Source organism: Molothrus aeneus, chromosome 30 (genome assembly GCF_037042795.1).
Source record: "Molothrus aeneus isolate 106 chromosome 30, BPBGC_Maene_1.0, whole genome shotgun sequence".
NCBI classification, from domain to species: Eukaryota; Metazoa; Chordata; class Aves; order Passeriformes; family Icteridae; genus Molothrus; species Molothrus aeneus.
In genome coordinates, this window is record NC_089675.1 from 1,825,695 (window position 1) to 1,839,541 (window position 13,847).

Here is a 13,847-nt window from a genome sequence, read left to right on the forward strand (position 1 = left end):
ACAGGCAATGAGGAAGAGGAGGAACATTGGGATGAAAACCTGTGTTCATCTTCCTGATGGAGCGGGCTCTGCCAAAGAAAAGCCAAAATTGCCCCAAACACCACAACCTGCCAAAGAAAAGCCAAAATTGACCCAAACACCACAACCTGCCAAAGAAAAGCCAAAATTGCCCCAAAAACAACAACCTGCCAAAGAAATGCCAAAATTGCCCCAAACACCACAACCTGAAAAGCCAAAATTGCCCCAAACACCACAACCTGCCAAAGAAAAGCCAAAATTGCCCCAAACACCGCAACCTGCCAAAGAAAAGCCAAAATTGCCCCAAACACCACAACCTGAAAAGAAAAGCCAAAATTGCCCCAAACACCACAACCTGCCAAAGAAATGCCAAAATTGCCCCAAAAACAACAACCTGCCAAAGAAAAGCCAAAATTGCCCCAAACACAACAACCTGCCAAAGAAATGCCAAAATTGCCCCAAAAACAACAACCTGCCAAAGAAAAGCCAAAATTGCCCCAAACACAACAACCTGCCAAAGAAAAGCCAAAATTGCCCCAAACACCGCAACCTGCCAAAGAAAAGCCAAAATTGCCCCAAACACAACAACCTGCCAAAGAAAAGCCAAAATTGCCCCAAACACCACAACCTGCCAAAGAAAAGCCAAAATTGCCCCAAACACCACAACCTGCCAAAGAAAAGCCAAAATTGCCCCAAACACCACAACCTGCCAAAGAAAAGCCAAAATTGCCCCAAAAACAACAACCTGCCAAAGAAAAGCCAAAATTGCCATAAAAACAACAACTTGCCAAAGAAACGCCAAAATTGCCCCAAACACCACAACCTGAAAAGAAAAGCCAAAATTGCCCCAAACACCACAACCTGAAAAGAAAAGCCAAAATTGCCCCAAACACCACAACCTGACAAGAAAAGCCAAAATTGCCCCAAAAACAACAACCTGCCAAAGAAAAGCCAAAATTGCCCCAAACACCACAACCTGCCAAAGAAAAGCCAAAATTGCCCCAAACACCACAACCTGCCAAAGAAAAGCCAAAATTGCCCCAAAAACAACAACCTGCCAAAGAAATGCCAAAATTGCCCCAAACACCACAACCTGAAAAGCCAAAATTGCCCCAAACACCACAACTTGCCAAAGAAAAGCCAAAATTGCCCCAAACACCACAACCTGCCAAAGAAATGCCAAAATTGCCCCAAACACCGCAACCTGCCAAAGAAAAGCCAAAATTGCCCCAAACACCACAACCTGAAAAGAAAAGCCAAAATTGCCCCAAACACCACAACCTGCCAAAGAAATGCCAAAATTGCCCCAAAAACAACAACCTGCCAAAGAAAAGCCAAAATTGCCCCAAACACAACAACCTGCCAAAGAAAAGCCAAAATTGCCATAAAAACAACAACCTGCCAAAGAAAAGCCAAAATTGCCCCAAACACAACAACCTGCCAAAGAAAAGCCAAAATTGCCCCAAAAACAACAACCTGCCAAAGAAAAGCCAAAATTGCCCCAAACACAACAACCTGCCAAAGAAAAGCCAAAATTGCCCCAAAAACAACAACCTGCCCTATTTTGGGGTTGCTCCATCCCGAGGTGGGCATGGAGACCCGGAGGAGCACGGAGTGGGAATATTTCCCTCTGGAGTGGGTTTGTTCCCTCCCTTTTGTGCTCCCTTCTCCCTCAGAACATCTGGTTTGTGAATCTCAGCCCGTATTTATGGCCAGCACCATTTCCTGGCCGGGCGCCTCCTCCCGAGGAGAGGAGGAGGAGGAGGAGCTGGGCTGAGGAGGAAGCAGGGCAGGGGTTCCTTCAGATTTTGGTGCTTTGCTTCCAGTCTGGTTGGGTTTTTATGTCATCCTCGTGCATGGTCTGAAGGTCGTGTGGCCTTTGCTGCAGGATCTGCTTTCCCACCTCTCCCACCAGCCCGTTTTGGTGTCCGTTTCTTATTTTAGACCAAGAAAAATCAGATTGTTTTTGCTGGTTGTGTTTGCCAACCCCTTTCCCAGCCCACCACAAAGCCTCTGGGTGTCCATGGAATTCTGGTCCCAGGCTCTTGGTCCCCTTCCTACCTGGGGAGATGCTGCTGGGGTGTTTGTTTGCACCCTGTCCTGGAGAGAAATTCCCTTTCTTGCACCCAAATGGATTTTTTTTTTTTTTAGACCTTTTATTTGGACCATTTTGTTTTTGGACCTTTTTTATGCTCAGGCCTTTCTGTTTTTCTGGCCTTTTGGGGGGGCCCTTTTTTTGTAGGGTTTGTTTTTGGCCTTTATATATCCCATTTTTGGGAGACCCTTTTTTTTTTTTTGGGAGGCAGGGCCTTTTTTTGGGCACCTCTTTTATTTTGTGCCTTTTTGGGGTCCCTTTTCTTACATGCCTATTTTGAGACCCTTTTATTTCTCCCTTTTTCCTATTCTTTTTTATTTTTTTTTTACTTATTCATTTTAGTAACATGTCTTCTGCTTTTGGACCCTCCTTTGGGTGTGTTTATTTTCCCATCATCTTTTTCCCTTTTTTTTGGGGTAGGGCCTTTTTTGGGCACCTCTTTTATTTTGTGCCTCTTTGGGGGCCCTTTTCTTACATGCCTATTTTGTGACCCTTTTATTTCTCCGCTTTTCCTATCCCTTTTTATTTTTTTAGCCACATTTTAATGCCATTTTTTCTCCTTTGGGTGCATTTATTTCCCCACCATCTCCCTCATCTTTTGGCCCTTTTTTTGGGGAGGGGGTAAGACCGTTTTTGAGACCCTTTTATTTCTCTGCTTTTCCTATCCCTTTTTATTTTTTTTGGCCACATTTTAACGCTATTTTTTCCTCCTTTCAGACCCACCTTTGGGTGCATTTATTTCCCCACCTTTCCCCTTCATCTCTCACCTATTTTGACGAACCTCTGCCGTGTTTTTAGCGCAGTTTTGTCCCTTTTGAGCCCCCTTTTGAGCCGGGGTCTCTCTCTTCTGGCTGCCAAGGCAGGGACGTGTCCCTGCAGCTGCCCCAGCTCCGCTCTGAGCCGCCCATTGTGTGTGATGAAGGCTCCTTTATTCCCCATCCCCGCTGCTGAAGGGAATTTTGGCTCTGTGAGAGGGATGCATGAACACAGACACCTTCTCTGATTGTCCACCTGGCACTGAGGGTGTTGTACCCGCTGGGAACGCGCCGTGCCAGGACAGGGAATGAGCAGGGAATGCTGAGGAGCCTCGGGAGCGATCGCCTCCCATCCTTTCCTTGCCCTGAGCCGCAGTTCCTGTGGCTCTTCCCGTGCTTGGGAATGGTGGAAGGGGTGGGTTTGGGTGGGTTTGGGTGCCCTGTGGTGGTGAGGAGCTCTCTGGGGTCATCCTGCATGGATCAGCTCCTGTCTGGAAGGGCAGGTGTGCTCAGGATGACCTTTTGCTCCAGGAATGGTGTGGCCAGCAAGACCAGGAGGTCATTGTGCCCCTGAACTCAGCACTGGTGAGGTCACACCTGAGCCGTGGTGGCCGTGCCAGAGCTGTGGTGCCTCTGGCCTTTCCTGTGGGTGGGAATGGTGGAGGGGATGATTTTGGGTGGGAATGGTGGAAGGGTTGGGTTTGGGTGCCCCTGTGGTGGTGAGGAGCTCTCTGGGGTCGTCCTGCATGGATGGAAGGGCAGGTGAGCTCAGGATGGTGTCAGTGCTGGGTCCTGGAGCTGGGAATGCTCAGCATGGAGATGATGGCTCCTTCCAGCATCCCTGCTCCAGGAATGGTGTGGCCAGCAAGGCCAGGAGGTCACTGTGCCCCTGAACTCAGCACTGGTGAGGTCACACCTGAGCCGTGGTGCCTCTGGTTCTTCCCGTACTTGGGAATGGTGGAAGGGGTGGGTTTGGGTGGGTTTGGGTGCCCTGTGGTGGTGAGGAGCTCTCTGGGGTCACCCTGCATGGATCAGCTCCTGTCTGGAAGGGCAGGTGTCCTCAGGATGGTGTCAGTGCTTGGAAGGAATCCCACGTGTTCCTGCTCTGGTCCTGGAGCTGGGAATGCTTGTTATCTTATATATTACAACAGTTCTATTATCATTATGTGTTATCTTATATATCAAGAGTTCTTTTATCATTATGGTGCCATGGTTTAGTTGAGGTGTTGGGGCTGGGTTGGACTTGATGACCATAAAGTTCTCTTCCAACCCTGTGATTCTGTGAATTCTGTGAATTTTGGGACTTTTGGGAATTCCCAGGGACTGAGGAGGTGGTGCAGTCACCATCCCTGGGTGTGTTTAACAAAGCCTGGATGTGGCACTGGCTACCAGGGTTTAATTGAGATGTTGGGGCTGGGTTGGACTTGATGACCTTAAAGTTCTCTTCCAACCTTGTGATTCTGTGAATTTTGGGAATTCCCAGGGCAGAGGGAGGTGGTGGAGTCTCCATCCCTGGATGTGGCACTGGGTGCCAGGGTTGAGGTGTTTGGGCTGGGTTGGACTCGACGATCTTTAAGGTCTCTTCCAACCCAGTGATTCTGTGATTGCTGTCTCCAGTACAAAACAAGCTCCTGGTTTCCCATCCCACAAACAGCTGACTGCGTATGGATTCCCAGGGATTTGCCCTCCTATAGCTCTGCCTGCTCCTTTGGGAAGTGAAACCTGTGGGTTGGAGTGGCTGCCGCAGCCACAGGTCACCCTGTGGCTGCTGCAGACCTGGGAGGATGAGGAGGAGCAGGAAATCCAGGAGAGTCTCAGCTCTTTGCTGTGGTTTTCTTAATGAATCCTGCCTTGGATGTGCCTGTGGCTGGGAGATGGAGGCACAGATGAGCTCTGTGTGAAGAGGGGGCGGAAGGGCAGAGGATCCTGTCCCTGAGCTTGGTGGGAGGATGGGGAAAGGTGGACAGGCTTGGGCTGTGCCTAGGGAAGGTGGAGGGGACGGCCAGGGATGCTCCATCCATTTTGATCCCTCCTGTCTCCATCTTGGCAGCGCCGAGCAGCAGCTCCCACGCCGCCGGTGAGCAGGGGAGGAAGGGAGGGAGGCAGGAGAAGCAGGTTGGCAGGAGGAGCCGCACTCCCAAACGGCATCAGGAAAAGCCCCGAGGGTTGTGACAGGGTGGGAAGTGTCCTCCCACCCTCAGGGATGGGATGGGGATCAGGGACAGCATCATCCTCATCCTCTCCCCTGTCAGGCTCCTGTGCTGTGCAGCAGCCCCGTGGCAGGAGGAGGATGCAGGCACAGATCCCCCCCCTGCCTTTCCCGGGCTGAGCAGGAAGTGAAGTGGATCCTGGGAGAGGGGAATTTGGCAGGAGAGCAGGGATGCCACGAGATGAATGTTTTGGGAATTGCGTATGTGGCTGCCTTTGCTTGAGCAAGGGCTCGCAGTTGCGTTGGGTTTGAAAGAGTTCTGGCCACCCCCAGGGCTGGGGCTGGACAGTGACCCCCCCATTTCAGTGACCCCCATGGCTGTGACCTCCCCATGGCTATGACTGCCATGGCTGTGACCCCCCCCCCCATTTCAGTGACCCCCCCATTTCAGTGACCCCCATGGCTGTGACCTCCCCATGGTTATGACTGCCATGGCTGTGACCCCCCCCCCATTTCAGTGACCCCCCCATTTCAGTGACCCCCATGGCAGTGACCCCCCCATGGCAGTGACCCCCCCATGGCAGTGACCCCCCCCATGGCTGTGACCCCCCTATGGCTGTGTCCCCCCCAGTGCTGTGACCCCCCCATTTCAGTGACCCCCATGGCTGTGACCTCCCCATGGCTATGACTGCCATGGCTGTGACCCCCCCCATTTCAGTGACCCCCCCATTTCAGTGACCCCCCTATGGTTGTGTCCCCCATGACTGTGACCCCCCATTTCAGTGGCCCCCATTGCAGCCCATGTTTGGGGGGTGCAGTGACCCCCATTTCAGTGACCCCCATGGCTGTGACCCCCCCCCCCCCCCGCCCCCATTGCAGCCTCTCCTTTTGGGAGCGTGCAATGTCCCCCCCCCCATTTCAGTGCCCCCCCATTGCATCCCATGTTTGGAGGGAGTGTAGTGACCCCCCCATTTCAGTGTCTCCCATTTCAGTGACCCCCATTTCAGTGCCCCCCCATTGCAGCCCATGTTTGGGGGGAGTGTAGTGACTCCCCCATTTCAGTGACCCCCCCATTTCAGTGACCCCCCTATGGTTGTGTCCCCCATGGCTGTGACCCCCCATTTCAGTGGCCCCCATTGCAGCCCATGTTTGGGGGGAGTGTAGTGACTCCCCCATTTCAGTGACCCCCCCATTTCAGTGTCCCCCATTTCAGTGCCCCCCCCATTGCAGCCTCTCCTTTTGGGAGGGTGCAATGTCCCCCCAATTCCAGTGACCCCGCCATGGCTGTGACCCCCCCATGGCAGTGATCCCCATTGCAGCCCATGTTTGGGGGGAGTGTAGTGACCCCCATTCCAGTGACCCCATGGCTGTGACCCCCCATGGCAGTGATCCCCATTGCAGCCCATGTTTGGGGGGTGCAATGTCCCCTCCCATTTCAGTAACCCCCCCAAGGAATGGACAGGAAGCTCTTCCCAGCCTTTCTCCCTCCCCAAACTCTGGATTTTGGCTTTTCCTGCTGGTTTTCCTCTGTCCCTTTTCCCTGTCCCATGAGGGATGTGGGGTCAGCCTTCCCTGGGGTGCTGGGCATGGGATGGATGGATCCCCATCCCACTGTTGTCCTCATCATTTAAAAAAGCATTACTTTTTAATTTGTTCTCATTTGGCTTTTCTTGTTTTTTTGCCCTGTTTTTCTCCTGCCTAGCACGGAAAACGAAGCGCCTCTGGCTCCCAGGAGCTAATTCATCCAAGTTAAATGATCTTTAAAATCTGGGAGCGCATCACAGTGCTTGACTCCTGTTTTCTCCCGGTGTAATTAATGCTCCAGCTTAAATTTCCTCCTTTCCTCAGGGGCAAGCTTGATGGATCCGGTGCCGGGCTCAAACTTCTGCCAAGCCATAGGAAAGAAATCATCCCCTCAAAAAAAACCAACAAAACAACCCCAAACCAATCTTGGCCTTTAATTGAAATTTGATTTTTCTTTTGAAACAAACTTGTCCTTGGGAAGAAACTGATGTTGTTTATTATCCTTATTTCTTTTTTTTTTTCAACCAGCACCGAAGACTTGTAGCCCCAAACAGTTTGCATGCAAAGATCAGATCACGTGCATATCTAAGGGCTGGCGCTGTGACGGGGAGAAGGATTGTCCGGATGGCTCGGATGAATCTCCCGAGATATGTATGTATGCCTTCCTCTTCCTCTTCCTCTTCCTCTTCCTCTTCCTCTTCCTCTTCCTCTTCCTCTTCCTCTTCCTCTGGGTTTGTTCCATCTCTCCACGGGTGTTACAGGACCCCAGGCAGACACAGCACAATGTTCTACCTCAGCTTACCTCGCAGCGCCTCGGGGTGGGAGTGTCCGTTCCGTCCATCCGTCCGTCCATCCATTCACTCATCCACCCATCCGTCCATCCATCCGTCCATCATCCATCCGTCCATCATCCGTCCATCATTCTTCCATCCCTCCATCCATCCCTCCATCCACCATCCATCCACCATCCATCATCCACCCATCCATCATCCATCCATTCATCCCTCCATCCATCCCTCCATTCATCCATCATCCATCATCCACCCACCCATCCACCCACCCATCCACCCATCCATCCATCCATTCATCCCTCCATCCATCCATCATCCATCCATCATCCATCCCTCCATCCATTCCTCCATCCATCCATCCATCCATCCATCCATCCATCCATCCATCCATCCATCCATCATCCATCCATCATCCATCCCTCCATCCATTCCTCCATCCATCATCCATCCATCCATCATCCATCCATCATCCATCCCTCCATCCATTCCTCCATCCATCCATCCATCCATCCATCCATCCATCCATCCATCCATCCATCCATCATCCATCCCTCCATTCATCCCTCCATCCATCCATCCCTCCATCCCTCCATCCATTCCTCCATCCATCCATTCCTCCATCCATCCATCCATTCCTCCATCCATCCATCCATCATCCATCCATCCATCATCCATCCCTCCATCCATCCATCCATCCATCCATCCATCCATCCATCCATCCATCCATCCATCATCCATCCCTCCATCCATCCATCATCCATCCATCCATCCATCCATCCATCCATCCATCCATCCATCCATCCATCCATCCATCCATCATCCATCCCTCCATCCATCCCTCCATCCACCCATCCACCATCCATCCATCCATGCATCCATCATCCATCCATCCATCCCTCCATCCATCATCCATCCATCCATCCATCCATCCATCCATCCATCCATCCATCCATCCATCCATCCACCCATCCATCCGTCCATCTGTCCGTCCATGGCTCCATCCCAGCCTCCTGGGAACGGGGGGTCGCTCCTTATTTTTGTTTCCATCAAAATGGATGTGCACGAGGAATGAAGAATCAGCAGCAGCGTCATCCTCATCCTCAGCACCTCGGCATTCCTGGGAATGAGGGAAGGAGATCTCTGGGAGTCCCACAGGGAGCAGCTGCCCAGGGGACATCGCTGTCCCAGATGGGTTTTGGGATTGAGATACTGGATTGGGCACAGCTCTGGAGGTGCTCCCTCAGATGGGCTGGTGGAGTCTCTCTGGGAGGAAACAGAACTGGGATGGGGGAGCTGAGGTGTGGGGTGGGAATTGGGGGTGTCTGCAGAGGGGTCACAGCTGTGGTGACACCAGGGATGGTGGCTGTGCCAGTCCTGCTGTGCCTGGAGCTCTGCTCTGGCCAGGCTGGAGCAAAGAACCACCCGTCCCGTGTCCCACGTGGACACATCCACCATGGGGCCCAGCAGAATCTCCTTGTCCTCTGTCCCAGCTCTCCCACCCGGATTCCCCCTTCACGCTCTGGATGGGGTGGTGGAGTCTCTCTGGGAGGAAACAGAGAGCTGGGATGGGTTATGTGAGGTGTGGGGTGGGATTTGGGGGGTGTCTGCAGAGGGGTCACAGCTGTGGTGACACCAAGGATGGCAGCTACACCAAGTCCCTCTGTGCCTGGAGCTCTGCTCTGGCCAGGCTGGGGCAAAGAACCACCTGTCCCCATGTCCCACGTGGACACAGGACAGCCACCACAGGGCCCAGCAGAATCTCCTTGTCCCCCATCCCAGATCCCCCCTTCACGCTGTGCTTGGCAGAACCATCTCCTCCAGAGCAGTTCCCGGTTCTGCTCTGGGTTTGTTTATTCCTTAAGGCAAAAATGATGCAACGGCCCCTCCGTGGGAGGGATGGGGGGCTGGGATGGGCTGCCTGCCTCCAGTCAATCAGCAGCCCTGGAAAATTACAGCAGGAGGACTCAGAGGCTGGAAGAAATCCGTCCTGATTGTCGTGTTCTGCTCGCTGCGTGCATCTGCGCTCCATCCACGGGGCCAGGTGACCGCAGCACAGACCCCTTGGATGCTCTTCCCTCTCCATCTTCTTCCTCTCTTCCCTGGGGCTGGGACCAGGAGCAGCCTCTGGTGCTGTGGATGAGCCCTCTGTGAGGAGGTCATGGATGTTGGAAGACTCTTGGGTTCGGTTCAAGCCCTCTGAGGGCTCATCCCTGGAGGACACGGCACCTCTGCTGCCCCTGTGCCCCTCCTGGCACTTCCAGGACAGGGAATTTGGAGCATCTGTGAGACACAGACCAAAGCCTGGCATCTCCTCTCTCCTCACCACCATGTGTGGGACTGGGTCTGTGTGTTTTATCACCACCACAGACCCCAGACTTTGGAATCTCTCCGTTCTTCAGGAGCAGTTCCCTCCCCAGCTGATCTCTGGAGGGGCTGCCCCTTCCTCAGTGGCTCTGCCCACCTCCCCCAGTTCCCACTTCTAGACCCTGTGAGGGAGTCAGGGCAATGCTGTGCCCCCCCAGGACATGGAGATTGGGGTGCCAGGGCACATCTGTGTGCCCAGGGGATGAGTGGAGCCTCCCTGCTCCTGCCCAGGCTCATTTCCAACCTGTCAGCCTCCGTTATCTCCAGGATTGCCAGGCCGGCTTTTCTCACTCCACCCTGGCACTGGGGCTTCCAGCAGCCTCTCATCTCCCTTATCTCCCTGGCAAGAGAGAAAATGACTTTTATTACTCTCATTTTTTACTTTTATTACTCATTTAATCTGTGTTTGAGCCGGGCTGTGAGTGCTGCTCCTGCTCAGGCTCCGGAGCCCGGCGGTGTTTGCGTTCTCCTGTTGGAGCTCTTGAAATTCTGTCAGGCACGTGCCAGCTTTTCCTCCCTGGGGAATCCTTTGAAGTATTCCCTGGCTTTGCTCAGGTCCTTCCCTTTGAAGTATTCCCTGGCTTTGCTCAGGTCCCTTCCCTGCTCGTTTTGTGTGAGTGGCTCACACACGGCTCTTGCGCTGTCAGTGTTTTGCTCCACGGAGCTTTCCTGAGAGGAAAACACTTGGACAGGAGCCTCCATCCTGTTGGAGATCAAAGATGAGGGGGTCTGAGGAAGCAATTGTCGGTCCATCCATTAATCTGAGGGTTCAGGAGGTCTTGAATCCCTCATCTTGCCCTGCTGGATCTGCTCTTGGCATGGTCCTGATGAGCTCTGAAGTGACCCAGAGGCACCACCAGGACCCATCCTGATGGCACCAAGTGTGACCATCCCACCCCTGCTCCTCCAGCCTCTTCCCTCTTTGTGTTCCCCCCTCCATCTGCATCACCCTGGGCTGTTGCCAAATCAACTGCAGGAGGAAGAATTGCTTTTTTTCTATCCTTTTTTTTTTTGTTTTTTCCTGAGTGGTTTTTTGAGGTTAAACATTCCTATCTAATTCAGCTCCTTGGGGTGTACCACAAGCCTGTCACATGTAATAAATTGGCTCATTTATTAGCGCCAACACGGTCAAAAGCAAACAAAGTGGCTTGTGGATTAATCCTGCCCCTGTTTGGGATAAGTGGTTTGATCCAGGCTCTTTGCAGGGAATAATGGACACGGCAGAGCAGTTCTGACTGATGAATTGGGCTCTTCACTCCAGCCCCTCCATTCTTCTGGTCCATATATCGACGTCACTTAATTAACCCATAATTTGCAATTACTGCCGGCCCAACCCCTCTGCAAAAAAAAAAAAAAAATCTGTGCAGTGGCACCTGGTAAGAAATTCTCCCAGGAATCGTCTGCTGGGTGCTCTGGGACTGGGAAACGGGGCAAGCTCAGTTCCCTGCTGGCTGTGAGAGAGCCTGAGCATCCTGGAGGATCCCCTCACCCCAATGCCAGGCCAGTTTGCTCACTGGGAGCACACGGGGATGTGTTTGAGACTCAGGGCATCTAGAACCTGTTAAATTCCCATTTTCCAGGCACCCCTTGGGCTGGAATTGGTGTCACTGCCCAGGGTGGACAGAGGGAAGTTTTGGCTGGGATGGATTGAGGGTCCTGCTCGGTTTGAGGAGGGAAAGTTTCAAACTCTGGGCTTTGTGGTTCCCTTCCCACAAAGGGGCTTTCATCCCCTCCTTTAGCCCAGGGATCACACCCAGTGTCCCTCAGAGGTGTGGGATGAGGATGTACCAGCACACAGAGCTCTGTGTGTGGTGTCACACTCCTCTCCAAGGAGAGCTGGAGCTTATTTAGGGCAAACTCTGCTGTTGGAGCTCCTGGTGAAGGTGACTGGGCTAAAATGGGGCCGTGCCTGGACACGGTGTGTGTGTGCTGTGCTCTTCTCACTGCTCGTGGGGGCCCGGGGGGATCCACAGAGCTATTTCTGCCAGCCCTGCTGAGGGGAGGGAGAGGCACAAACAGCCCCTGGAAAATGGGATTTCGGTGTTTTGGCTGGGCGGAGATGTGTTGGTAGCTCTGGTGTTCAGCCCTGAAATGTGGATTTGGGGCAGGGAGAGGAGGAGAGCCCATGGAGGGGGTGAGGATGTGCAGGGGCTGTGCCAGGGCTCATTGTCACCCCTGGGCCACCTCCAGCTTGGGGTGAAGCATTGCAGGAGCTTTTCCTGGGGTTTCAGGCCATTCGTGGATTTATGCTGTGTTTGTTGTTTGTCTCCATGCCTCGCTTCTTTTCAGAGGAGCTTAAAAACAAAACCTGCCCTTCTTTATAATTTTTCCAGTTAATAATGGAGATTAAATCTCCTTGTGCTGGGCTCAGAGGGCCCCCCCCCCCCCACGTGCCACAGCCTTGGGGACAAGGAGGGAGTTGGCACCCAGAGAGTCACAATCCACGTGCTGACCCTTGTGCCCTTTGGTGTCCTGCAGGTCCCCAGAGCAAAGTGTCCCGGTGCCAACCCAACGAGCACAACTGCCTGGGCACAGAGCTCTGCATCCACATGAGCAAACTCTGCAATGGCCTCCACGACTGCTTCGACGGCTCCGACGAGGGCCCGCACTGCAGGGGTAGGTTTGGGGTCCCAGGAAAGGGGGGGATCCTCAATGGGGTACCCCCCAACAGGGGTAGGAGTTCCTGTTTTGGGATGAGGTTCCTCTTTTCTCCTCTTTAGTGTGAGCCCCACCACACTCAGCTGTCATGGTTTGATGCTGGCTCAATACCAATGCACCCATAAAAATACATTTTTCTCAAATGAGTGCTGTGAGATAACCCTAAACCTAAGCTTAACCCTAATCCTAACCCTAACTGAACCAGAAACAGAGGTTTGGGGGTCCCAGGAAAGGGGGTGCTGCCCCATGGGGTAGGAGTGATGAGGTTCCTGTTTTCTCCTGTTGAATGTCAGCCCCACCACACTCAGCTCAGCACAGTCTCTCATGCTTTGATGCACCCATAAAATACATATTTTTCTCAAATGAATGCTGTGAGATGGGACCAGAAACAGAGGTTTGGGGGTCCCAGGAAAGGGGGGCTGCCCAATGAGGGAGGATTGATGAGGTTCCTGTTTTCTCCTCTTGAGTTTGAGCCCCACCACACTCAGCTGTCATGGTTTGATGCTGGCTCAATACCAATGCACCCATAAAAATACATTTTTCTCAAATGAGTGCTGTGAGATAACCCTAAACCTAAGCTTAACCCTAATCCTAACCCTAACTGAACCAGAAACAGAGGTTTGGGGGTCCCAGGAAAGGGGGTGCTGCCCCATGGGGTAGGAGTGATGAGGTTCCTGTTTTCTCCTGTTGAATGTCAGCCCCACCACACTCAGCTCAGCACAGTCTCTCATGCTTTGATGCACCCATAAAATACATATTTTTCTCAAATGAATGCTGTGAGATGGGACCAGAAACAGAGGTTTGGGGGTCCCAGGAAAGGGGGGCTGCCCAATGAGGGAGGATTGATGAGGTTCCTGTTTTCTCCTCTTGAGTTTGAGCCCCACCACACTCAGCTGCCATGGTTTGATGCTGGCTCAATACCAATGCACCCATAAAAATACATTTTTCGCAAATGAGTGCTGTGAGATAACCCTAAACCTAAGCTTAACCCTAATCCTAACCCTAACTGAACCAGAAACAGAGGTTTGGGGGTCCCAGGAAAGGGGGGCTGCCCCAATGAGGGAGGATTGATGAGGTTCCTGTTTTCTCCTCTTGAGTTTGAGCCCCACCACCCTCAGCCCAGCACAGCCACAGATCCAGAGATTATCCAGAGCCGCTTGGAAGTGAAATGCCCATCATTCCTGAGCCTGCAGCCATGAAATAGCTGCATTGTCTCCTGGGCTTAAAAGCTCCAGCCCTGGGGTTCTGGTCCAGATAAGAGATACCACTGTGGGTTTTTTTTTTTTTTCCCTAATTTCCAGGAGCTTTGTCCCCTGCTCCTGGCCTGTCCCCGTGGCTAATCCTGCTGGAAAACTCCCTAAACCAGCGTGCTGCTGTGCAGATTAATCGCTCAGAAATGTGTGTCCTGGGCTGACCTTGTGTTCCAGAGCCTCTGTGCTCCCCATCCCTTCCCTGCCTGGCCTGGGGGGGCTCCTGTCCTGCTCCACCAAGAC

General features: G+C 52.8%; 1 protein-coding gene across 5 annotated transcripts in view; it reads left to right on the plus strand.

Annotated features, from left to right (window-relative positions):
• Positions 1 to 13,847, plus strand: part of LRP1 (LDL receptor related protein 1) — a 117,511-nt gene that overhangs the window by 13,702 nt on the left and 89,962 nt on the right. For all 5 annotated transcript variants that reach the window (XM_066567613.1, XM_066567615.1, XM_066567614.1 and 2 more), the window contains exons 2-3: positions 7,070 to 7,192; positions 12,175 to 12,312. In XM_066567613.1, coding sequence (XP_066423710.1) covers positions 7,070 to 7,192; positions 12,175 to 12,312 — 261 coding nt within the window. The remainder of the gene's footprint in view (positions 1 to 7,069; positions 7,193 to 12,174; positions 12,313 to 13,847) is intronic.